Here is a 25,504-nt window from a genome sequence, read left to right on the forward strand (position 1 = left end):
CTGGTGGAAATGTAAAATGGTGTGGTCACTTTGGAAAACAGTTTGACTGTTCCTCCTTTAACATAGAGTTAGAATATTTTCTACTTGCTTTTTTCTTCTCTCAATATGATAATTTTTAAATCACAGTCTCCTCTGAAAACCAAATGACCTCAAAGTAAATTATGTTTGTATTTGACCTGGCTATAGGAGTACAAAATAATCACCACACAGCCATTTGAGCTCAATCTCAAAAAAAGGAGAAATTTAGAAAAAATTGTTATACTTTATACCATTCCTGAAATACAGTACCATAAATCAATAAATATAAACCAAATAATATATCTTGACTTCTAACACCAAATAATGTCAGTTTCGCAATCACATTATTTTGGCGAATGAGAGCATGAGTTTCTGAATCAGGAAGACCTAACTTTGAATTCAGGAGCCCCTCAATTATTACTGTGTAATTTTGTGAAAGCCATTTAATGCTTCCTGTGACACATTTTCTCTAAGTTAAGAATAGCAATAACTTATATCATAGGGTTGTTTTGAATATTAAGTAAGAATTTATGCAGAATGCTTTGCACAATTATGGCCACAGTGCCTAATGAACATATTTATTCTTCACAATAAATCACTGTTATTCCTTTTTCTTTCTTGCGGTACGCGGGCCTCTCACCATTGTGGCCTCTCCCGTTGAGGAGCACAGGCTCCGGACGCGCAGGCCCAGCAGCCATGGCTCACGGGCCTAGCCGCTCTGTGCGGCATGTGGGATCTTCCTGGACTGGGGCACGAACCCGTGTCCCCTGCATCGGCAGGCGGACTCTCAACCACTGCGCCACCAGGGAAGCCCTATTCTTAATCATGGTGTTGAAGAAGCACTGGATGCACATCAGGACAGCAGCATTAGTGCCATTGGTGCTAGTTGTGTGACCTTGGTCCAGTCATTTCATCTCTCCAGATCTCAACTCACTCATCTTCATCTCTAAGGTCCCTCCTGGTAATATTACATCATGGTAGCTACTTAATATGCATATATAACACAAACCTTATTTGTTATCTCTGGCATAAAACTTAAAACCCTCTCCTAAATGAAGGTATGTATTATGCCCGCAATACGGTAACGCTATTCTTACTATGACATGTCAATATCTATCTTTTGATAGTCAACAAGGATTTTAATGTAATCTAAAATTACAACTAAATAAAGAAAAATAAAATATATTTGACACAATTTTTTGTTTTTGTTAAAATCCTTGAGACAAAAGAATAATGGGTTTTAGGAGATTCACATATTATTTAAAAAATCAGAGCAACTATCTTTTAATTGTTCACCTATAGATGAGTTATAGCTGACGGCTGACAGTCCAGATTTCACTTTTTTTTTTTTTGTGGAATAAAAAGTGGGAAGCAAGAAATAAAAAGTAGATCTAGATAATTCATAAAATAGACACTGTATTTCTTAAAAATTAAAAGCTAAATGTGTTTAGATGGTCAAAATCAAACCTAGGAGAAGCACTGCTTGTGCCCATAGAAAGGAAATTTTTTTTTTTTTTAAGAATCTTGTGATAAATAATTATCTTTTTTCAAATTTAATGCATAAAACATTTCAAATGTATTTCATACCTATTTCATAGGTAGCTCAGAATGTGCTCTGAACATAGAAATAATAGGGCACATAAGCCTTTAAAATTCAAATAGACTAAAGTTTAAGGTATTATTCACTCTAGAATTTCATAGAATAATGACCTACAATAAAAGGAATAGAAATAATGCTGTGTTATAGTGAGCACAGCATTTCTGCTTCACCAATATTCTGTTTGTATTTGGTCTTATCAGATGTTTAGTCAATAGCTGAAACATTTATTCATAGCCAGTCAATTACAACACCAGGAAATCAGCTACTGAATAAACTGTGCTATTAATTTTCCATCAGAGATTCATGTTTGAATGACCATGCATTTCATAGATTTAAATACTGAAAGGCTAATTATCTCCAAGGCCCCATTAAAGGGATAGCATAGATTACAATAAAAAACAATCTTAATATTGCTCAAAAATGATCCTCAGGGGCGTCCCTGGTGGCGCAGTGGTTGAGAGTCCGCCTGCCGATGCAGGGAACACGGGTTCGTGCCCCGGTCCGGGAAGATCCCACATGCCGCGGAGTGGCTGGTCCCCTGAGCCATGGCCGCTGAGCCTGCACGTCCGGAGCCTGTGCTCCGCAACGGGAAAGGCCACAACAGTGAGAGGCCCACGTACCGCAAAAAAAAAAAAAAAAAAAAGATCATCAGCTTTCAATGCTGAAGAGTACTTCATTTCTCTGTCTATGGCACACACTAAGCAATATATATACATAACCCCCCCCCAAGCAATTTCTTTCCCAAAACCTTAGAAAAATAAACCTGAATAGCTTCTTAAATACAAAGATTCATTAATTTATAAAGTTAAATGCAGATTAAAACCTTTTCTTCCTAATCTCTGTTCAATGTTCAAATTATTATTTTTTTCCTTTTAAATGACTGTCTCACAAAATGCCCTTATCGTGAATAAACTGATACTGTGTATTTTCTGGACTACTAATCTGAGAACCAGTGATTTGGGTCTTGAAGGTATCTCTCTTCATAAATGTAGTTGGCCTTCCCCTTAAAAATGCTATGATATATACACATAGGGAATAAAGTTGACAGTCACACAGTTTCATATTTTTTCTTCCTTCTGATAAAGTTACTTTGTATTTTGGGACCCACAAAATGGGGGCCACCCCAGTGGCCTCGTCCACATCACAAATCTAAATCTGTACTTATGGGAAATGACTAGCTAGCTCACCTTACCCTAGAAAACAGGACCTGCTAACCTTATAAGGAAATCCCCAACCTCCTTGCCAATCGCGCCCTGTTTAGAGTTGTCTCTATAAAACTCACTCTTGTCCAACATCCCTCAGGGAGAGTGCATCACTGATGGTGAGGCACTTACTGCCTCAACCCATGGATTGTTTTCCCTTGAATATAGCACATCAAAGTCATTACTAAATAGCTTTGTCATTTGAATTTGTCATTTGACCTTGTCTGCCTTTGTTCCTACCTCCTCCCTCCCCTCCCCTCTCCTCTCCTCCCCTCCCCTCTTCTCCCCTCCCCTCCCCTTCCCTTCTCTCCTCTCCTCTCCTCTCCTCTTCTCCCCTCCCCTCCCTTCTTTCCCTTATTCTAAAAATAACTATGAAGCTTGCTTCTGGGCTTCTTTTTCACAAAGAACTCATAAACAGTAGAAATGTTTTTTATCTTGCTTAGAAACAAATTACAACATGTTAACTGGAGGAAAAATTACACTTACATTCAGATTCATGTGTTTATAATAAGTGGAAGAGTAAGATCGTCACAGCTTGTCTTGATTAATTTGGCACAGAAGCATGATATTCCAAGTATCCTGGAATTGTTGTCTTATTTGATTGAGTGTCATTTCTGGATGACTTGCTACTCAAATATTAGCTAGACCAACATAGGAATGAAATGTTTTCATACCCACCTCTCTGAAGAAATTAGAGATTTATTATATATTACACCCAACTCACCTTTCAGTGATGATCAAAATTCTCACACCCAAAGTTGCACCTCTATGCTAGTCTGTGCTCCTCTTATATGACAGAGCACTGGCACTGTCAAATTTCTTTTTAGCACATACGCTTTCATATAACTTTCCATTCCCACCCTCCATGCCCTCCCTGAAATTCTTCTAGCTCAACAGGATACATTATCATCTTTCTATCGGATGCCCATACATGCTATCACCAACAGAGACAATTCAACAACTTAACACATTTATAAAAACGCAGAAAGTACCTGGACATAGGCTCTGCAAGAGCGCTCTCTTTTCTGAAGCTGAATCCATTAAGACAGCAGATTAAACACAGAATAGAAAAAACAAGTTAGTGACAGAAGAAAACAAGAAAAATAAAAGAACACATCTACACAAACACCTTATTTTGTTGTGCACTACTTTCAAGAAGAGAATGAAAGCTAAGCAGCAGCAAAATGTCAGCAACAGTTTGAAAAATAGTAACTAACAGCTTTTCAGAACCCAAGTGATAACTGGATGGTATAAAGCTGTTAATGATGGAAAGAAATCTTAGACTAAATTTAGTAGAAATTAGTAAGAATCAATATACTTCATTCATTTGACATGATTCATTTGACATGACGTTAGTTATTAATTCATGGGCCACAAATGAACATCTATGAAGTTAAGTAAATTATGTCAAAAATTTGGAACCCATTTTTTAAAGATAGTAAATTGTCTGTGGTTTACAGATTTTTAGGTGGTTTATGTGTCCCACAAACCATTTGTTCATACATACAAAAAGTTCTATTTATTGAGAAAATAGAAATGCCCATTCATTTGACTATTTGATTCTAAGGGACAAATACCAAGAGATAAGTAACTTCTGATTAAAAGAATGCAATCGATATTGTGATTTATCTTGTTTTTATTTCTTGAAGAATTCCTTTTGATGGTTTTGATGAAAAATTTGATACATTTTAGAAACTTCTGTGGGATAAGAAGCCTGTTTCTGTGTGTTTCTTTGTTTGCATACAGAATGATGTTTTTCTGGGCAAAGGTTAACAGCAACTCATACTCAGTCCCAAACATTTTTTCCTGGTGATAAAATGAATAATTAATACATATATTTGCTCTGTTTAAATAAATGACTACAAATTTTATAAATTAGATTGTAGTTTTCCTCCTTTTCCTTATTATTTTCCTTCAGGAGCCTCGATTGTTCAAGGAGAAAATTACCCAGTTTTAAGAAGCAGTTACTCTGATGCCTTTTGTGTGGCTAATACTCTCCCACTTTAATTCATGCATTCTTCAATAAGCATAGAGCAGTTACTCCTCTAAAGAATTAAGTGAGGAATGAGTGCAAGTAAATTGTCAGCACTGTCATTTGGATCACTGACTCTCATTTTGGTTTAGCAGGTCTCTAAAGCCTCCAGAATTTCAATGTGGAGCACAATTGATTTGTACCAAGTTGACTTTGCAAATCTGATGGGTTAAAACTGCTTCAGGGAACAGTGGGAACCACAGGAAATGAGAGCAAGCCAGGAAGCATGTGAATAACCTCTGCCCTCCCATCTTCTTACCCCATCATGCAAATTAACATATAACAAACCACGTTATATAAACAGCTGAAAAGAGCCAAATAAGAAACAAAAGAGAGCATTAAAAAGCTTCACAAATGAAAATTTGTCCATTATGCAGTTATTTGATATTCAGACTAGGCAAGCTTATTAGCTGTAGCTAGTTAGAATGTGACATTAATTGCCAGGTTTACCCGATATTGTCAGACATCGACACCATTTTTAAATAAAGATACAAAGTATTGCTATAACAAGTAATGGTATGGATACGTAACATTAATAGAGATTACTATATCCAGTACATTATGATAACAATAGCTGGCAGCAATATTCATTAATAGCCTCCAGTCAGCCTGGGTAACAACACATTAAAATCACAGCATGCCCAGACTACATAGGCAGCTGTGGATTATATTCTGCCAGCGGCTTGGTTGAGATTCTATCAGGAATATGAATGACAAAAATAACTCCTTTTTGCTCAGCATGAAAAAAACTTTAGTAATAATTTATATCTAATTGATAAAACTGAATCTATTTTCTGAGGATGAAATTGCAGGAAAAACTGACAGATAAAATATCTAGCTTTTTAATGTCGAACCATTATTATTTTAAAAAGTTTCTTCCATCTCATGAGTGAGACTCCTAGTCTAATAAGACAGAAAAGAAATAAACATAATAAAGACCAGTCTGCAAAGTTATTTTTTCATTCTAAAGGGGAATGTTCATTTAGTGAATTTCATACAGGACATTAGAGGGTCACTGCCAAATTCTTGCTTTTTTAAGTAATAAGATTATCACTGATATTTGAGACCTTAAAATCAAGTTTCAATAACCGATTATCTTTACTACAAAAATGCCATTCAGGGAATACATGTTATCTGATGGCAGCATTCTAGTATCTTTTCACCATGTGATATTTTGTTACATAAATAAATGATATTCTTTATAAATATATTAAATATATTTTACATACTTATGTAAATAAAATGCTTATATGTGTATAGATTATATATAAAATGCTTATATATGAGTATATAATGTATATAAATATATAGTAGATTTATAAGTATAAATTAAAATACATAAAATTCCTTAAAATTTAAAAAATAAATTATTTTTATTAGTTACAATTCAAAGTTGCTGAAACACATTTAAATCTTTTAAGTTATAATGGTAATGATACAAAATCAGTAATTTAAAAATCAAAAGGAAATAAAAATTAAATACTTGCCCTATGAGTTTTTTAATGTAATATTAATTAGGTTAAATTATTTTTAAAAAATCTATAATGTATTACTAATATCCTTTTTCATTGTTATTTTCTAAATTTCTGCTTGTTGATTAGACATTTGTTTTACTGTTAATTATATTAATATAAAGGTTTGAAAGGGAAAAAAAAAAACCAAAAGAAATGGCATTTATCTATAGTAACCCTGTCCGAATTTAGCATACAAAAGAGTACTATGGAAAATAGAATTGTAAATTCAAAATACATATAGAGAGATCTCATTTATTGTTCCTTAGATTGAAAGTCAAATAAGGTCATTATTATACTGCAGTAATGAAGTGAATTGAATATAGCTAGCAATTCTCTTTAGAATGATCTGATTTTATGGAAAGAAAGAAATTAATCAGGGAAGTCTCACTGATTTTACAACTTTAAAGATACATGTAACAAAGGTCCTTACCTTGTTCAAACTTCGTGCAGCACTATCTTTTCCACCTGGGGTCAAGTTCCGGAGCTGTACATCTAGGAGGCCTACCAGCTGATCCATGGCCCGGACTGAATAAGTGATATCTCCAGCATTCAAATGATTTCTTGTCTGTTCAGCCAGTTCTCTAGCAATGTTGGCAGCTGTCTCTCCAGATTTCAACTACAATTTTGAAAACAGAACAAAAAGGAAAGAGATCTTAAATAAGTAATTTTATTGGTTTCTTTGGACAATTGTTTTTGCATATGTTTTAATCATTGAGGCAAGAAAGTTATTAAACCCCATCTTTACTTGGTATACATTCCTTAAGTTTTCCTGCTAATCCATTATTTTCTTCAATACCTAACTTGAAATTCATGCCTTTAGGAAGCTCCTCTTGAGGAATTTAACTTCTAGAAATTGTTCTTAGTTTACCCATCTGGGTGGTTAAGTCTAAGGTTTGCCCTATGACTTTTCTCTATGCGTTTCTAAATTGGATGCTGACAGAGGCCAGTACAAATTTTCCATTATGCCTAGTTTAGCACTTAGTTCACAACGAATACTCACTGGCTGCTAAACTCTGTGAAAATTTAATTCCAAATAAAATCCCTGCTTTTCAAAGTGCTGTTCATCTTCTTACTAAGTAAGAGATTTTGTTCCCAATGTATTAGGTAGCAAACTATTGCTTAGTTTCTAGCACTTTCCTTTTCTGAAAGTACGTGCTGCTTTTTCAAGTATATTCTACAAGAATTTTTCAAATTGTCAACAATCCAAAGATGTTAAAAGAGATAGACTAATACCCTATGATTACTTGAGCAAATTTGATAGCTCTGGGTAATAAGACAGGAATATATATTAGCTTATAAGGAAGGCCTGGGGAACTTAAAAAAAAAGTAAGTGTAATTTCCCAATTTATCATGTCCTTTATCATTTTTAAACTAATAGACTAAAATAAGATTATAAAACATTTACACAATACAGATATAGGTATGCAATGCAAAATCATGAATGTCTCTTCTTTTGCCTCTATATATTCCCACTTCCCAGAGATTGTTAATGGTTTGGCATGGATCTTTCCTGACTTTAGCCTGCTCTATTACTTCTTAAATATATAATAGTGTCATTATTTAGAAAATTTTCTTTTCTTCTCTTTTTCTATTTTTAACACAGTCTAATACAGAACTTAGGATCCTGAACAGAAAGGTCCTCTCTTTGTAAGGCTATCTTCCTAATGGATATCCAGAAAGCTATAAGGGGCACAACAAAAACTCTTAGTCAAATAGGTTATCACTATCTATTCGGGGATGCTTAATAAATGTTTGTAGCAGTATTGAGTGTTAAAGAAACATGAATAAATTGGAATAACTAAATTGTTAACAATCACATTCTCAAGTATATAGAAAAATCCTAATTCAAAAACATAAAAATAGTTTAATAACAAAGTGTTGGCAAAGATTTGTAAAAATGTATATGACCATTATAAACTACTACTGAATGTGTATATTTGCATACTTCCTATGTAGAGTAAATTACTAGTGTCTATTAAACTCTGAAATGTGAAGACTGTATAAGACAGAGATTTCTCTTATCACTATCAACCATAAAAAAATAATCCCACTGTTACGAAAGAGATATGTTCAAAGATGTTCATTCTAGCTTCCTTATAATAGAAAACAAAATGGGCTATGACTGTGGAAAACTGCTTATGTATATAAATACTATGGAATATTAATCAACAGTTTAAAAGTATGAAGGAGAACAATATTGTTAACGTTAATCTTCAACATGTAATATTGAGTTAAAATAAATGCAAGTATAAAAATTATTTATATGCTAATATATATAGGCATGTTATTTGTGAAATAACACAACGAGTAGCATATAAACATGTTACCTATGAAAAATAAATATTATATGTAAATATTTTACATTTATATATATATGTGTATATGTTTAAACACAGAACAAAATCTGAAAGATGGAAATCAAAAAACAAATCCTTTTCTGCAATGTTTAAATTTTACAAGAAGAATATTAATGTATTACAAGAAGAATATGTTAAAGTATTATTATATAGTTAATTGGTACTTTTTAGAAACGCTTAAAATAAAAAAAACACTTGCACTAAATTTTTGAATTTGTAAATTATGGTCAGGACCTGAAAACCTGAGATACTTATAAGACCAAATGGAATAGATTGTAAGGTTCAAGGATAAGTGTGTAACAAAGTCAACGTAGACCCACTGATGGATCATGAAAGTACTTTTAAGTGGTCACAAAGTGACGTAAATGTGATTATAATCCATACATTTAATCATTGCATATAATTTAGGGCTACTTACTGGTAATCTAGTAAATCAATTAATGATTTATAAAATTCGGTATTCGTTAATTAAATTGGTGAAATGCTAGTACTCATGAAGTATTCAAATTCAATATTCCATCAGTAAGTCTGAACACCTGATACAATTGCTTGGCAATGTTGCACAACTCCTGTGCACGTGAGTATCCAGATAGCTGGAATTCCTATAATTTTCCAAAGGGGTATTCTTTTAATCAATGCACCACTCATAGAGTCTTTTTTTTTTTTTTATAGAAAGGCAGACTGCCAAATACAGCACTTCATTTGGATATGTCTAGAGTCTTGGAAGCTTGACTACCCTATGTTCTCCTACAAATGGACCTTGAGAGCTTGATTGGAGGTTCTAGCAGGGGAGCGTACCTACTCATATACCCTTGACTGAAGAATGGTCCTCCTCTATTGGGAAAGGTCATCCTCTTCAACCAAGCGAGCATCTTTGGAAGGGATGCACGTGGAGCGGTGAGGGAGGAAGGGGACACCTGCCTAGGCAGCCAGATCAGCCGAATCAACCCTGGAGATCAATGGGGTGACAGATGCCACATCCACCATCCATAGAGTCTTGCATTTGTTGTAGTTTCCCACCTACGCTATTCTTATAAAAATGAATCTATTTGTGGAACTGCTATTGTTTTACTTTGTTAAGCATTATGCACTTGTATAATTGTTTTATTATCATTATTACTGTATTGTTTTCTTCTATGCCTTTATTACCACCATTACCAATACCATTATAATATTTTTTCTATGAGAAAATGTCAAGGCACATGGACCTCTGGAGTCTTTTGATTCACTTAAATGGGCGCTGTTGGAAAAAGGCTGAGATCTACTAGATAATAGGCTTTCTTTCATACATTATCTTCAAAACTAAAGATGCAAGTACTGACTTTCATTACAGCTATCAGGGAACATTATAAAAAACAAAATTACTTATCAAACAGAAAAAAATAGGTATTTTCACATTGTAATTCAATTTCTTTTCTTTTTCTGTGTAGTTGTACAAACATAGTCTTCAATTATTAATTATTATAACATTGGGGTAGGACATGATAAGATGAAAAAGGAGGCCTATGTAACTCCCTAATATAAAAATTTAAACTTTTTCTTTATGAACAGTAATGAAAAAGTTGAAAATGTAAATGACTAATAAGTCAAAATATTACTGCTCTCAACATAAAAGATAATGATGCTGCCGATATACGTGTCAAAGCAGATAGTGTAGTGTTGTAAAACCATGAGTCAAATATGAAAATCTCTAGTGGATTATCTTAAAAATAGTAACTACATTTTAGCACTCAAGTGTTTATTTATGAAGAATAAATCTAATTAACCCCACAAAAGAACTCTGCAACTCAATGTTCACCAACAAGGAAGTTGTAAGAAAAAAACTAAAGTACAAATAAGTTATAAAAATGTTTATAATAAAAATGTGATAAGCATGTTTTTAAAGTAAAATAAAAACTAATATAACCAGTTATTCATTATGGTCCTCTCTTCCTCTTAAAATTGAAGAAATCATAGTAAAATTCTTTCATTCATTCGACAATCATTTGGACACTGGTTATATTTTAAGGAAATAAAGACAAATGTTATATGTGGCTCTTGCGCTCAGGAATCTCACGTTCTACTAGTTGGTATTGCGGGGGAGGGTGCATAAAGGCAGATAATACTAATTCAACAATGCAATCATAATAAGAGAATGTATATGAGGTGTTACTGGACTACAGTACAGGGGTAATAAACACCTGGAAATTAGGTGGGAAAGCAACAGAAAGTAACAATAAGTTGAAAGTTAAAAGATAAGTTGAGGGTGACTTGGTAAGATAAAATTCTGGTGGGGACTGGTGGGGAGAGACAGCCAAGAGGGTGCTATATAAAAAGCGAAGTCTAAATAATCATGGTTTGGGAAGACAGGGCACTAAAGGCAGAACATAAAGAAAAAGCACATTTTTCTATCTTCAGATTTCCATTTGGTACCTACATAGCACAAATTGTGTGTCTGTACGTATTAAATATATATATCTAGTTTTTAAAAAATAGAATATCTCTACCTCTACTTATAATTTCAACAATTGTTCCTTCAGTCTAAATGTTCATTTGTTATTTAACCAAAATTTGAATTTCTAATAGTATTATGCTAAAGTCTGGGGATAAAATGGTTCCCAATAACAGGACCTTACGTACTAGAAAGCAAAGGGCTATTAATAAATTAACTGCACAAGAATTTGATTTCAGTTTTTTTTGAGGGCAATACAGAATCCCAGTGCGGTAGAGTAGTTTAAAGGCATTTTAACCTGGTATATGAAGTTAGGGAATAATTTAGGAAATACTTCTCTGAGAAAGAATGTGTAATCTGAGATGAAATAGAAAAGAGGGAATTAGGTTGGGATGAGGGCTGGAGTTTCCGGGCCCAGACAGCAGCTTTTAGGAGAGGGAGCGGGGGGGCAGGGAGTCTTAAGGGTGCCGCACAAAGGGCACTTGTGACTGGGGTTTAGGCAGCTGGAGAGGTAAGCAAGGAGCAGATTGAGTAGTCTCACTTTGGAAGTCATGACGACGATTTTGGAAAATTGTGTTAAGAGTGATGTGAATGGGGCTTCCCTGGTGGCGCCGTGGTTGAGAGTCCGCCTGCTGATGCAGGGGACATGGGTTTGTGCCCCGGTCCGGGAAGATCCCACATGCCGCGGAGCGGCTGGGTGCGTGAGCCATGGCCGCTGAGCCTGCGCGTCCGGAGCCTGTGCTCCGCAACGGGAGAGGCCACAACAGTGAGAGACCCGCGTACCGCAAAAAAAAAAAAAAGTGATGTGAATGTACTGAAGAGTCTAAATAGGAGTGGTCTAATCACTCTTATATTTGAAATCAAACTCAGTAGAATGGATTTAGAGGGTTCGGGAGTCAATGAAAGGAGGCCTGCTGTGAGGTCTACTGCCACAGCAGTAGAAGAAGCTGTTGTGGATTAAGGGTAGTAGCAGTGGAGAAAAGTTGACAACTGGCCTGATGTGGGAGAGATTTACAAGTACCCTGACAGGCCTATTATCTGATTGGACGTGTGAGGGGAAGGAAAGGGAGGCACCAAGAGTCATCTCCAATTTTCTTGTTGCTAATGGCAGTGGTGGCATCAACTGGACTCTCTCATAGTCACTGTGACCTCAAGGTTCAAGCTCAGTTCAAAGGTTGCCTTCTCAGACCAGGCCTTCACTAACCATATTCTTTCCACGGGCATCCAGAAGCTACTCTTCTTTCTGATTGTCCTATTTATTTCTCTCACCACTGTTATTATTATCTTATTTCCATACAAAAATATACACATATCTTGAATCTGCCTCAAGTCTTCTGTGCAAAGAGGCAGGATTGAAATAGTTATTTCATATATTCTAGCTTAAAGACATCATTACAATGTCTATCTCTAACATTTCTTTTATTCTGCTTAAGTTATTTCTCAGAAGTAAGTACATGCACACTGAGAAATCTTATGAGTTTTGTGAGGATTAGTAAATTAATGCCTGTATTGAAATGGTGGGATTATACCTAGGGCTTCAATAGGGGAGGGGAAACCCTGCAGTTAAAGATAATAATTATGAGAGAGATGGATACTATTTGCATTTCAAATTTTGACACAAGGAAAAACAGTTTGCTTTGAAATAAGCTTTGACATTTTATGGGATTTATTATATCAAACATTAATCAGGTGTCAAAACAATTCATGATGAAGTTACTCATATTGTTTAAGTACAAAGCTACCATTTCTTTGAAAGATCTGCCTAGTTTTTCTATAAATCTGAGTCAAGTAGGTATATAAACAATAAAATGCTTCTAGCTTACAACTGAATGTAGGCTAAATGAGCCTGAAGATGTGGAAATTCCACTAACCTCTGATCAAATTAACAAGCAATTTACTTTCATTCCATAGTAGATCTACAGAGGCTAAAAGAATGGAGAAATTAAGATCTGGGTGACAGGATTCAACCAGTCTTCCAGAGCAAATCACTGGCTTATTTTATACTGTAAAACAGAAACATCATTTCTAGATCTTCACATCCTTCTTTAGAAAATGCAGGAAGAATCTTACATTATCTCAAAAGCTGTCAGTAGTTTGTGTGCAAACAGACGAAAAGATATTTCAGTTTGCTAGAAATAAGAAGACTATTTCCCAGTAACAATTCAGGCATATCTTTTTCATATAATAGTTGGACCAGGTAATGAAGTAGGAAGCAGACCTTACTTTACATGTAAATAAATATGGAATGTCTTCACAACTTTGATACCATGAGTCCAAGCTAGAGGTCAAGCTGAAGCCAGAGACTATGATTTCAGCAAACAGTCATTAAGAAATGTGAGAAAACAGGATATTTTACCACATATGTTAGAGAAGGCAGAGCTCTAAACTAATTTGTTGGCTTCCAGTATGACCAGAAACATATTTTTAAAACATTAATTTGAAGACATATGTACCTAATCTCACTATCTATTTAATCTATCTTTGTATCCAATCATCTGTTTATCTTTGTACCTACCTTTCTGTCCACCCATTCATCCACCTACCCACCCACCTACCAATCTCTCTTTCCCTCTCTGCCCCTACACTCCACCACTGCACCTTTTTGTACAACTTTTGCTTTTCCCCTTCTATACAAATTATTAAATCTCATGATTATGAAAGTATTCTGGCCAGTTTGTAACAAATTTCTTCTGCCTTTAAAGGCTTAGATTTTCTCTAGTGAAATGTAATCTATTCTTTAATATCACTCAAAATTTAATCTATAATTTCACCAGTATGCAAGGGGCCTAAATTCATTTGTGAGTCAGAAACCATCAAGATTCTCTGCTTGCTTTCTCCCTCCTGGCCTGACTGTAGGGGAAAAAAACATTACTCATTTCTTAATGAAAATGAAAATTTAAGGTTTGCTTTTTCCAACTAAAGTAAGCATCCTGATCCACTTATTTGTGTATACTTGCTGTCTACAGTGGTGCCTGACATACAGTGTGTGAATAGTACCAATAACAAAATGAAAGATCCTCCCATGGGAAAGATGCAGTGACTGCGATCCAGGGTGGTCTTTTCTTTAAAGCCCTCAGGAATTCCCCACAGGCACTATAAAGCCATAAGAGATGGGCCTCATGTTCCAAGGTACGTTCACCCACAAACTTGCAGAGGGAAAACTGAATACACTGTTTAAATGAGAGAATCACCCCCTTCTTTTCTTTTTTCATCTATGCTTTTATTGCGGGTAACAAGTGTTACTCTATGTTGAAAGTCTGAACCACAATGAGCAGAGGAGGGAAGGAACAAATCATTCCGGATACCTATTTCACTTTTACTTTTTCACACTGGCATTAACAAACAAATTAAAGAAAAGAAGGGAGGTCAGAACAGAGGAAGGAGGATGGAACAAGGGAAAGCGAGGAGGGGTGAGAGAAGGGAAGCAAAAACTGTGAACTCTGCTGGTTACTTTCCATTTGCTAATTCAAGGAAGGCCTCTTTCCATCCTCCTCCATCCTTCTCTCTGCCCTAGGAAGTGGACTTACATGATGTTAGTAAGAGCACCCCTCTTCTCTGGCTTTTGTTTGGGTTTGGCCAGTGGTGAGGCTGGGCAGGTGAGGAGGCTGGAAGAGGTGAGTGGGTGAGATCAGAGTATTTATTCCCCTAGATCTTTTCTGAAGAGTTGCCTGAGGCTAGGTTGTGTCTCTTGTCTGTATAGGTCATCTTTCCTCTCAAGGATACCCTGTTACCAGTTTTCCGTCATTCCATTGATCTGGCAACAGAGGCCTGGGGTTGGGAACAGCTCCATCCCTGTTACTAGCTCTGGGTTCCTCTCAAGCCCTTGCAGTTCACCTCTGCTCCCACAAATGCCACTGTAAACAAACCCTCTTCAAAGGTTCCATCTGTTTGTTTTTGGGACTCAGGTCCTGAGGGAGTAAATGAGCAAAGGGATGAATTCTGTGGAAGATGCTTTGGGGAGGAGGGAGAGAAAATAGGGACAAATAACTCTGTGGACAGTGCATACAAATTCTCTCTCAGAAGCTTACGATGTGAATAGTTAAAAGTGTTAGAGTTTTGTGGTAACCTGTTCAACTATCATTTATGTTTAATGAATAGCATAAATACTTGGAGGTATAAGTACAAGACTGGAGAAAAGTGAAGAGAGACTAGGTAAGTGGGTGTGGGATATAAAGGCCATCATGATCTATTCACAGTGTAGCCAGTGTTGTGGCTAAATGTGACATGTTGATAAAGGTAGACCCAGCTAAACACCAGCTCCAGCACTGACCTGGCAATAGTTACATAAGCCAATTCACAGGGCTCAAACACCTCCTGTTATACTTTTGACAATTCTATAAATTTATAAGTAATCAAGCTAAGGTATTATTATAAATTCCAACTCTCTAAATTGAATAATCTTAATATAATTATAATACAACATAATTTTACAGGTGCTACAGGATTACACAGAAATGCTCCAAAAGAACGGAACATACTTGCTATAAAACAAAAACATTCCATCCCTAAATCAAATGGGCAAGAGCTGTCTGCTCTTTGCAAGGAATTGTGCCTTTTGTCACAAGATTAGCAGGTCTGCAGAGGAAAGAAAAGAATTAAGCATCATTATCAGTTAAAGTCACCAGTAATTTCTGCAATGAAATAGGCCAACCATATTCAGGAATTATCATGAAAATACTCACTTTCTAGGTGAATTATTACTGAATTAATATTAACCCCCGGGCTTAGTATGTAGGGAATATCTTTTAAAAGTCGCTAATGTAAGGAGATATGCTACTGATCTTTTAATCTGATCACATCCAGGAAGAGTTACTTGCCCTGGGGTCTGAGCTACATTGTAATAAAATCAAAGGACATAAGAACTGTGGCAGGAACAGTACTGAAATTGGAGAAGCATCATTATGAATAGCAACAAGCATGGAGATGCACATGTAAGAGGGTAACTGGAGTCAATATAACCACTGTTCTTCCATGATTTAGGGTAAACAGATGGTTATGGCTCATCTGCTAAAGAATCTACTAGGTAGATATTTATGGATTATTGAACAGTATATTATTGAGGATAAGCCTGGTTAAAAACAAATAGAGAGAAGAGCAAATGGCACAGAGAGGCTTTTAGCAAGGCCATCATTTGTAATACTTCTCAGGAAAAATCTCTTTCAGAAATTCCTCAGCATAGCTCATGTAACATAGAAGGACTCTCCATTTTAAGAGTGCATAAATCCGCACAAATTGCTATAATAAGGATTCATCCCATAGCCCTTTTGGCATAAATGCACATCTGGTCTCTGTTTGCAATGAAATCAATTCAAAGCCCCACAGTGCATTAATAATAAAAATGTTCAACATATTGCAACCAAATAAGCCCTGCAAACTTGAGTCTGCAAGATTCTGTCACACGTGTGTATACTTTTAACACTGATAAATGATTAGGTTACAGAACATTTATCAAATGGATTAAGATTCCAAAGGTAGACTTTTTTTTGTAATTATTATTTCCACAGGAAAATCCATATGTATATATGCTAGAAGCTTCTGCTTGCTTGATTTATAATACCTCTTGGACTTTTATATCTGTAGTTCACAATACCATAAAAATTTTATTAATAATAAAATTATCATAAGCAATACTGCCTGGCTTAGAGGAAGTACATGGATTTCCCCTTTAAGAACAACAAAATTCTAGAATTAGCTCATAGCATAATAGGCTTGTCATTAAATCTTAAATTAAAATAAAATGGAGACTTTTTTCCACATTAATTTAAAAATTATTGACTATTTTGTTTTCAGCAGTTATAATCAACAACAGAGGATCTAGATCTGGCAAAGCCTTCCTTGTCAGTGACACGATTTACCTTCTGTGTTATATGGCTGACCCAAGGAGAAGAACAGTTGCTAAGGTCTGGTCCTTGGGGATCCCAGATTCCATCAGGAGCCAGGCATAGATAAGTGGATACTCCTAAAATAATGAGAGAAATAGGTCTGTTTCAAACGTTCAAACCATCTTTCTTATAATGACTTTATATCCCTAATATGTTCAAATATGAGTAAAGGTAAGACTATTATCATTAAACTGAGGTAATGTCTATTAAAACACCATGTACAGTGCCTAGCAAGCAACTGGCATTACAGAAACATAATACAACAAACACTCAATGTTTTTAAAGCATTTGCTGACAACTATACCAGGTACAGGGAATAACTTCACGAATTAGATGAATGTGGTACCTGACTCCATGGGGCTTACTGCTTGAGTTTTCAGAGGCAAGGTAGCGGTTGAGTCTTAAAGGAATCAGTTTGCAGGTTTTTTAGGAAAACAAGGTGGGCAAGGGCATTCCAGGCAAAGGAAAAATATGCTGTCTTTGGGAATCATCAAGTGTTTTGAATTGAGGTCTACTGGGTAAGGGAGTTGTATTTAATGGAGTTGGAACGGCTGGCAGAGCCAGATCATAAACGCCCTTGTCTGTCATCTGTAGGTGATGGAAAATCAATGAAGACCATTACGGAGAGGAGACAAATGGGCTGATTTAGGCTGTAGAAAGATAACTGTGGCAGGAGCATGGAGGATGAATTTCAGGGAGTGATATGGAAGTTGTGAGGAAGCTATTGCAATAATTCAGGTGAGAAAAGACTGTGTGGGCCTTGAACAGGGGGCACAGCAGAGGGGACAGAGAAAGGGCAAAAAGAAGACCGCAGAGTAAGCACAGTCACCTGGGATGGAGGGCTTCAGAAGGTTTCCTGTAAATCCCTTTCTCAATTTTCACAGAACAAGAACAACATATTTCTGTAGTGCTTTGCAGTCTGCAAACTGCTTTCAAATAAAGTATTTCACTAACCTCTACAACAAACATCTGAAGAAAGGGGGGCTGTTGTTATTTCTCTTTTAGAGATAAAGGAACTGAGGTCCAGAACTAAGGGGACAGCGCTAAGAGAAAAGTTCAAAATGTTTTCTGATTCCAATACCACAGACAACTCTGGAACTAAATATTGTGCCCCTTCATAAAGGGAAGGAAGATCTCAGAATATTTTTAAACACTTTGATGAAAACAAATTAAATGTGCACTTTTATGTATCTTCTTATCTTCCCACCACTTCATATACCATGGAATTCAGAAGGACATTTCCACATTGAAACTTTGTTAAGACTAACCTATTGAAGTAACCAAATCAATAACACCCAAAATCACAGCCCCCAACAATGCTAGTCTAGTGACGTCTATTATGCATTTGTTTTATTTACACATTTTATGCAATAATGCAAATTTTATGCAGGGTGTCAAGTATTAGTTTTATGAAGATCAATATCTGTAACAATAAGAAATCAAATTATTTCTGGCTTAAAATGGTAAATAATAATATGGTTACCATTTGGTGATATTATGAATCACATCAGTGAAAAGAAAAAGGTCGGGGGGCAGAGAGCTATCTAGTTCTTGACTACCTCCTAGAGAAAACAATGCAGGATTGATCTCTCTAGTGGATGCTGTGTAAGAGGAGGTTGGCTCCTGCCAGCATCATCCCTGACTATGTATGTCAAGAGGCTCCAACTATTAAAGGACAGCTATGATGACTGGTAATAAAGGACAGTCAAATCTTCTCTTTTGTTAAATGTTAGGTAGTTTCAATGATCATCTAATACAGAAGTCCTTGATCTAGTTTTCTGCAATAAACATTTGACAATTGGTGACAAGCATGAGAACTAGCTCCCACCAATCCAGTGATTCACTCTGGGCTGTTGCATAGGTGAGCTGGCCCTTTGGAGTAGCTGGGACATCCATAGCTTAATTGTAACTTGACCTCACAGCATGGGTGAAAACTATTGATCTCACAGGTATTCCCACCAAATTCTCACCTGTGACTTCTTCAGGTTGCATTCTCAAACTCTGAAAATACTTGGCTATAAATTGTAATTTAGCTGAGTCCAGAATTTAATCAAATGTTAAATAACAAAACTATGTTGTGACCAAAAAAAAAAAAAAAAAAAAAACTAGGAAAGCAAGCCAAAGTAACAATACACTTTTAGCTCAGCTTTGTAGGACAGACTTACCTATAGTTCCTGCAGGGCACGGCTGCTTTGCCATCTGTCCTTGACGGGTCTTAAACCACATGATTTCTCGAGCTTCCACAGCCTCACAGCTCTCTTCCAGAGCTGGAATTTGGGACGATCCTGACAGAAGGTGTGTGGTAATGTCGTCAAGTACCTCAGCTGCTGGAGATGGGGTGCTGGTATTCCGGTTTCTTCTTCCTGACACCGATGGGGTGGTACTCCTGCCTGGGTTCCAAGTTGTGGTCCGAAGGGTGGTACTGGTTGTGGTGCTTCCCGTGCCAAGAGGTCCTGCGGTAGAGATATCTGAAATAAAATTCAGAAGAAAACGCCTACATTGCTTGTTCACAGTAGGACCTAAAAATGTCCTAAGACTTCAGAAGTCATTTTTATTTGACAATTCAACGAGCCTTAAACATGGGAAAAATAAGCCAATATCAAAATATCAGAGTGCTACTTGAATATCAAGACAGTCATCTGACTAATGCTAAATGTAGGCTTGTTTCTAGTTTTTCTCAACTTCAATTACAGAAAACAAAGTTACAGCACAATTCAACTCTTCAGTAAGCTTTAAGAAGCTTCAGGCCTTTTGGACAATTAGGGGATTAAAACATTTAAAGCCCTCTCCTTAGAATCTTCAAATTCGGTATAGGAAGGGAGAGAGCTATATACAATATTTTTTCCACATTAACTATAACATGAATTTCTAAAGATGTAGCAAAAAAAATCAGAAATTAAAGTGCTCACAAGCTAAAAGGTAAAGAGCAATTCTGAGTATAATATCCTTAACACGAATTCGAGTAGCGTGATGTACTCTGATGCTCTTAAAACAGACCAATTGTATCAAAACTTTCAAACTTCACATTAGTAACTTCCAATTAGTGTTCATAAATTATTTTCTAACTAGATTTTTAAAGTGGCATTTTCCAAGTTCCAGATAAAAGTGGTTAGGTTCATTGATCAGATATTAACAGGTTGTTAAATCTATAATGTATACAAAGGAATGTCTTAATGATACTATAGAAATAATCACTGAAGAGAATTATCTTTCTGGTAAAATATATTCAGATTCCCATCATAGGAATGCAAGTGTGTACCAGGCCTCCACATACATACACTGCTTTCCTAACTGTAAGATTAGAAACTAGTCTTAGCCTCACTTACTGGCAATAAACAGTGGGGGAACTGGCTCTGGTCAGATTCAAAGTAGCACAAGTTTAAGAAACTGAAGGGAGAACTGTGCTGAGCCTCCTGTTGTTTGTCATTCATGGTCTGCTTTACCATGTCATCAATTAGACTTTGCTGCCCCAGAAGAGATGGGAAATCCATCACAGTGTATTTGGTGCATAAAATAGAATAGAGATGGCAGGGGGAGGGTCTATGAATTTTTCAAACACTTACTTATTTATTTTTTTAACATCTTTATTGGAGTATAATTGCTTTACAATGGTGTGTTAGTTTCTGCTTTATAACAAAGTGAATCAGTTATACATATACATATATCCCCATATCTCCTCCCTTTTGCATCTCCCTCCCACCCTCCCTAACCCACCCCCGTAGGTGGTCACAAAGCACCCAGCTGATCTCCCTGTGCTATGTGGCTGCTTCCCACTAGCTATCTATTTTACATATGGTAGTATATATATGTCCATGCCACTCTCTCACTTCGTCCCAGCTTACCCTTCCCATGTCCTTAAGTCCATTCTCTATGTCTGTGTCTTTATTCCTGTCCTGCCCGTAGGTTCTTCAAAACCATTTTAAACACTTATTTAATCATTGAAATTGTAGCATTTCTGAAATGATACTATTTGCTATTTTGTCTTCTTGCTTGTTCTTCTGTTTCCTCTCCCCTTCTTCCTCCATTTTCTCTCGCGTTCCCTCTCCATGTGAATGGTAATGTTCATAACTACATTTACTCAAAGTTCATACAAGAAACCACAGTATCCTTCTTTCCCCTTCTTTTTTCTGTATACACCATATCACCCAAATTGCCAAATCTGGCAGATTCCGTCTCATTTAAAAAATTTCTTGGAGACCTTCAACATGGCGGAGGAGTAAGTTGTGGAGATCACCTTTCTCCCCACAAATACATCAGAAATACATCTACATGTGGAACAACTCCTACAGAACACCTACTGAATGCTGGCAGAAGTCCTCAGACCTCCCAAAAGGCAAGAAACTCCCCACATACCTGGGTAGGGCAAAAGAAAAAAGAATAAACAGAGACAAAAGAATAGAGACGGGACCTGCACCAGTGGGAGGGAGCCGTGAAGGAGGAAAGGTTTCCACACACTAGAAAGCCCGTTCACTGGCAGAGAGAGGGGTTGGCAGGTGGCGGGGAAACGCTGGAGCCACAAAGGAGTGTGCAGCCACAGGGGTGCAGAGGGCAAAGTGGAGAGATTCCTGTACAGAGGATAGGTGCCAACCAGCACTCACCAGCCCGGGAGGCTTGTCTGCTTACCCGCCGGAGCGGGCAGGGCTGGGAGCTGAGGCTTGGGCTTTGGTCACAGTGCAGGGAGAAGACTGGGGTTGGCTGCGTGAACACAGCCTGAAGGGGGCTAGTGCGCCACAGCTAGCTGGGAGGGAATCAGGAAAAAGTCTGGAACTGCCTAAGAGGCAAGAGACCATTGTTTTGGGGTGCGCGAGGAGAGGGGATTCAGGTCACTGCAAAAATGAGCTCCAGAGACAGGCGCGAGCCGCGGCTGTCAGCGCGGACCCCAGAGACGGGCATGAAAGGCTAAGGCTGTTGCTGCAGCCGCCAAGAAGCCTGTGTGCAGTCACAGGTCACTATCCACACCTCTCCTTCTGGGAGCCTGTGCAGCCTGCCACTGTCAGGGTCCTGTGATCCAGGGTCCCGTGATTCAGGGACAACTTCCCTGGGAGGACACACGGTACGCCACAGGCTGTCGCAATATCACGACAAAGAAGAGAAAGGGATATTTCTCCCAGCAGCTTCAGGAGCAGTGGATTAAATCTCCACAATCCACTTGATGTACTCCGCATCACTGGAATAGCTGAATAGACAATGAATCATCCCAAAATTGAGGCAGTGGACTTCCGGAGCAAATGTAGACATGGGGTTTGCTTTCTGCATCTAATTTGTTTCAGGTCTTATGTTTATCTTAGTTTAGTATTTAGAGTTTATTATCATTGGTAGATTTGTTTATTGATTTGGCTGCTCTCTTACTTATATATATATATATATTTTTTTTTTTTTTTTTTTCTTTTTCTCTTTCTTGTGAGTGTGTATGTGTATGCTTCTTTGTGTGATTTTGTCTGTATAGCTTTGCTTTTAACATTTGTCCTAGGGTTCTGTCTGTCTTTTTTTTTTTTTTTTAGTATTGTTTTTAGCGTTTATTATCATTGTTGGATTTGTTTTCTGGTTTCATTGCTTTCTTCTTTCTTATTTTTTTTATTACACTAATTTTTTTATGTTTAATAATTTATAATTTTTAAAATTTTAATAACTTTCTTTTCTTTCTTTCTCTCTCTCTCTCTCTCTGCCTCTCTCTCTCTCTCTCTCTCTCGCTCTCCCTCCCTTTTCTTCTCATCTTTGTGGCTGAGAGGGTCTTTGTGCTCCGGCCAGGTGTCAGGCCTGTGCCTCTGAGGTGGGACGAAAAGAGATCTCCCGGCTACACATGATATCAAATAACAAAAGCTCTCCCAGAGATCTCCGTCTTAACGCTAAGAGCTGGCTCCACTCAACGACCAGCAAACTCCACTGCTGGACACCCTATGCCAAACAATTAGCAACACAGGAACACAACCTCACCCATTAGCAGAGAGGCTGCCTAAAATATAAAAAGGTCACAGACACCCCAAAACACACCACTGGACATGGTCCTGCCCACAAGAAAGACAAGATCCAGTCTCACCCACCAGAACACAGGCCTCAGTCCCCTCCACAAGGAAGCCTAGATACCCCACTGAACCAACCTTCACCACTGGGGGCAAAAACAATGGGAAACATGAACCTCCAGCCTGCAAAACGGAGACCCCCAAACACAGTAAGTTAAGCAAAACGAGAAGACAGAGAAATATGCAGCAGATCAGGGAGCAAGGTAAAAACCCACCAGAACAAACAAATGAAGAGGAAATAGGCAGTCTACCTGAAATAGAATTCAGACTAATGATAGTAAAGATGATCCAAAATCTTGGACATACAATGGAGAAAATATGAGAAAAATTTAACAAGGACCTAGACGAACTAAAGAGCAAACAAACAATGAAGATAAACACAATAAATGAAATTAAAAATTCTCTAGAGGGAATCAATAGCAGAATAACTGAGGCAGAAGAACAGATAAGTGACCAAGAAGATAAAACAGTGGAAATAACAGCCACATAGCAGAATAAAGAAAAAAGAATGGAAAGAATTGAGGAAGTCTCAGAGACCTCTGGGACAACATTAAATGCACCAACATTCAAATTATAGGCGTTCCAGAAAAAGAAGAGAAAAAGAAAGGGATTGAGAAAATATTTAAGAGATTATAGTTGAAAAGTTCCCTAATATGGGAAAGGAAATAGTCAATCAAGTCCAGGAAGTGCAGAGAGTCCCATACAGGATAAATCCAAGGAGAAACATGCCAAGACACATATTAATCAAACTATCAAATTTTAAATACAAAGAAAAAACATTTAAAGCAGCAAGGGAAAAGCAACAAATAACACACAAGGGAAACCCCATAAGGTTAACAGCTGATCTTTTGGCAGAAACTCTACAAGGCAGAAGGGAGTGGCAGGACATATTTAAAGTGATGAGAGGGAAGAAACTACAACCAAGATTACTGTACCCAGCAACGATCTCATACAGATTTGACAGAGAAATTAAAACCTTTACAGACAAGCAAAAGGTAAGAGAATTCAGCACCACCAAACCAGCTTCACAACAAATGCTAAACGACCTTCTCTATTCAGGAAACACAAGAGAAGGGAAAGACCTACAATAACAAACCCAAAACAATTAAGAAAATGGTAATAGGAAACATACATATAGATAATTACCTTAAATGTAAATGGATTAACTGCTCCAACCAAAAGACATAGACTAGCTGAATGGATACAAGAACAAGACCCATACATGTGCTGTCTACAAAAGACCCACTTCAGACCTAGGGACATATACTGACTGAAAGTGGGGATGGAAAAAGATATTCCATGCAAATGGAAATCGAAAGAAAGCTGGAGTAGCAATTCTCATATCAGACAAAATAGACTTTATGATAAAGACTACTAGAAGAAACAAAGAAGGACACTATATAATAATCAATGGATCAATCCAAGAAGAAGATATAACAATTGTAAATATTTATGCACCCAACATAGGAGCACCTCAATACAGTAAGGCAAAGGCTAAAAGCCATAAAAGTGGAAATCGACAGTAACACAATCATAGTAGGGGATTTTAACACCCCACTTTCAGCAATGGACAGATCATCCAAAATGAAAATAAATAAGGAAACACAAGCTTTAAATGACACATTAAACAAGATGGACTTTATTAATATTTAGAGGACATTACATCCAAAAGCAACAGAATACACTTTCTTCTCAAGGGCGCATGGAACATTCTCCAGGATAGATCATACCTTGGATCACAAAACAAGCCTTGGTAAATTTAAGAAAATTGAAATCGTATCACGTAACTTTTCCAACCACAATGCTATGAGACTAGATATCAATTACATGAAAAAATCTGTAAAAAATACAAATCCATGGAGGCTAAACAGTATACTACTAAATAATGAAGAGATCACTGAAGAAATCAAAGAGGAAATCAAAAAATACCTAGAAACAATGACAATGAAAACAAAATGACCAAAAACGTATGGGATGCAGCAAAAGCAGTTCTAAGAGGGAAGTTCATAGCAATACAATCCTACCTAAAGAAACAAGAAACATCTCAAATAAACAACCTAACCCTAAACCTAAAGCAATCAGAGAAAGAACAAAAAAACCCCAAAGTTAGCAGAACAAAAGAAATCATAAAGATCAGATCAGAAATAAAATAAAAAGAAATGAAGGAAACAAGAGCAAACATCAATAAAAATAAAAGCTGGTTCTTTGAGAAGATAAACAAAATTGGTAAACAATTAGCCAGACTCATAAAGAAAAAAAGGGAGAAGACTCAAATCAATAGAAATAGAAATGAAAAAGGAGAAGTAACAACTGACACTGCAGAAATACAAAGGATCATGAGGGATTACTACAAGTGACTATATGTCAATAAAATAGACAACCTGGAGAAATGGGCACATTCTTAGAAAAGCATAACCTTCCAAGAGTGAACCTGGAAGAAATAGAAAA

The 25,504-nt window shown here is 36.8% G+C and overlaps 1 protein-coding gene across 5 annotated transcripts in view; it reads right to left on the minus strand.

Moving 5' to 3' along the window:
- The window catches only part of ADGRL3 (adhesion G protein-coupled receptor L3), an 872,689-nt gene that overhangs the window by 160,111 nt on the left and 687,074 nt on the right, over positions 1-25,504 (minus strand). For 2 of the 5 annotated variants that reach the window (XM_060012453.1, XM_060012454.1), the window contains 4 exons: positions 19,202-19,504; positions 17,010-17,113; positions 6,797-6,982; positions 3,813-3,851 (listed from right to left, as the gene is read on the minus strand). In XM_060012453.1, the coding sequence (XP_059868436.1) occupies positions 3,813-3,851; positions 6,797-6,982; positions 17,010-17,113; positions 19,202-19,504 (632 nt within the window). The remainder of the gene's footprint in view (positions 1-3,812; positions 3,852-6,796; positions 6,983-17,009; positions 17,114-19,201; positions 19,505-25,504) is intronic. The other 3 variants (XM_060012455.1, XM_060012458.1, XM_060012456.1) reach the window with 3 other exon arrangements.

Source organism: Delphinus delphis, chromosome 5 (genome assembly GCF_949987515.2).
Source record: "Delphinus delphis chromosome 5, mDelDel1.2, whole genome shotgun sequence".
Taxonomy (NCBI): domain Eukaryota; kingdom Metazoa; phylum Chordata; class Mammalia; order Artiodactyla; family Delphinidae; genus Delphinus; species Delphinus delphis.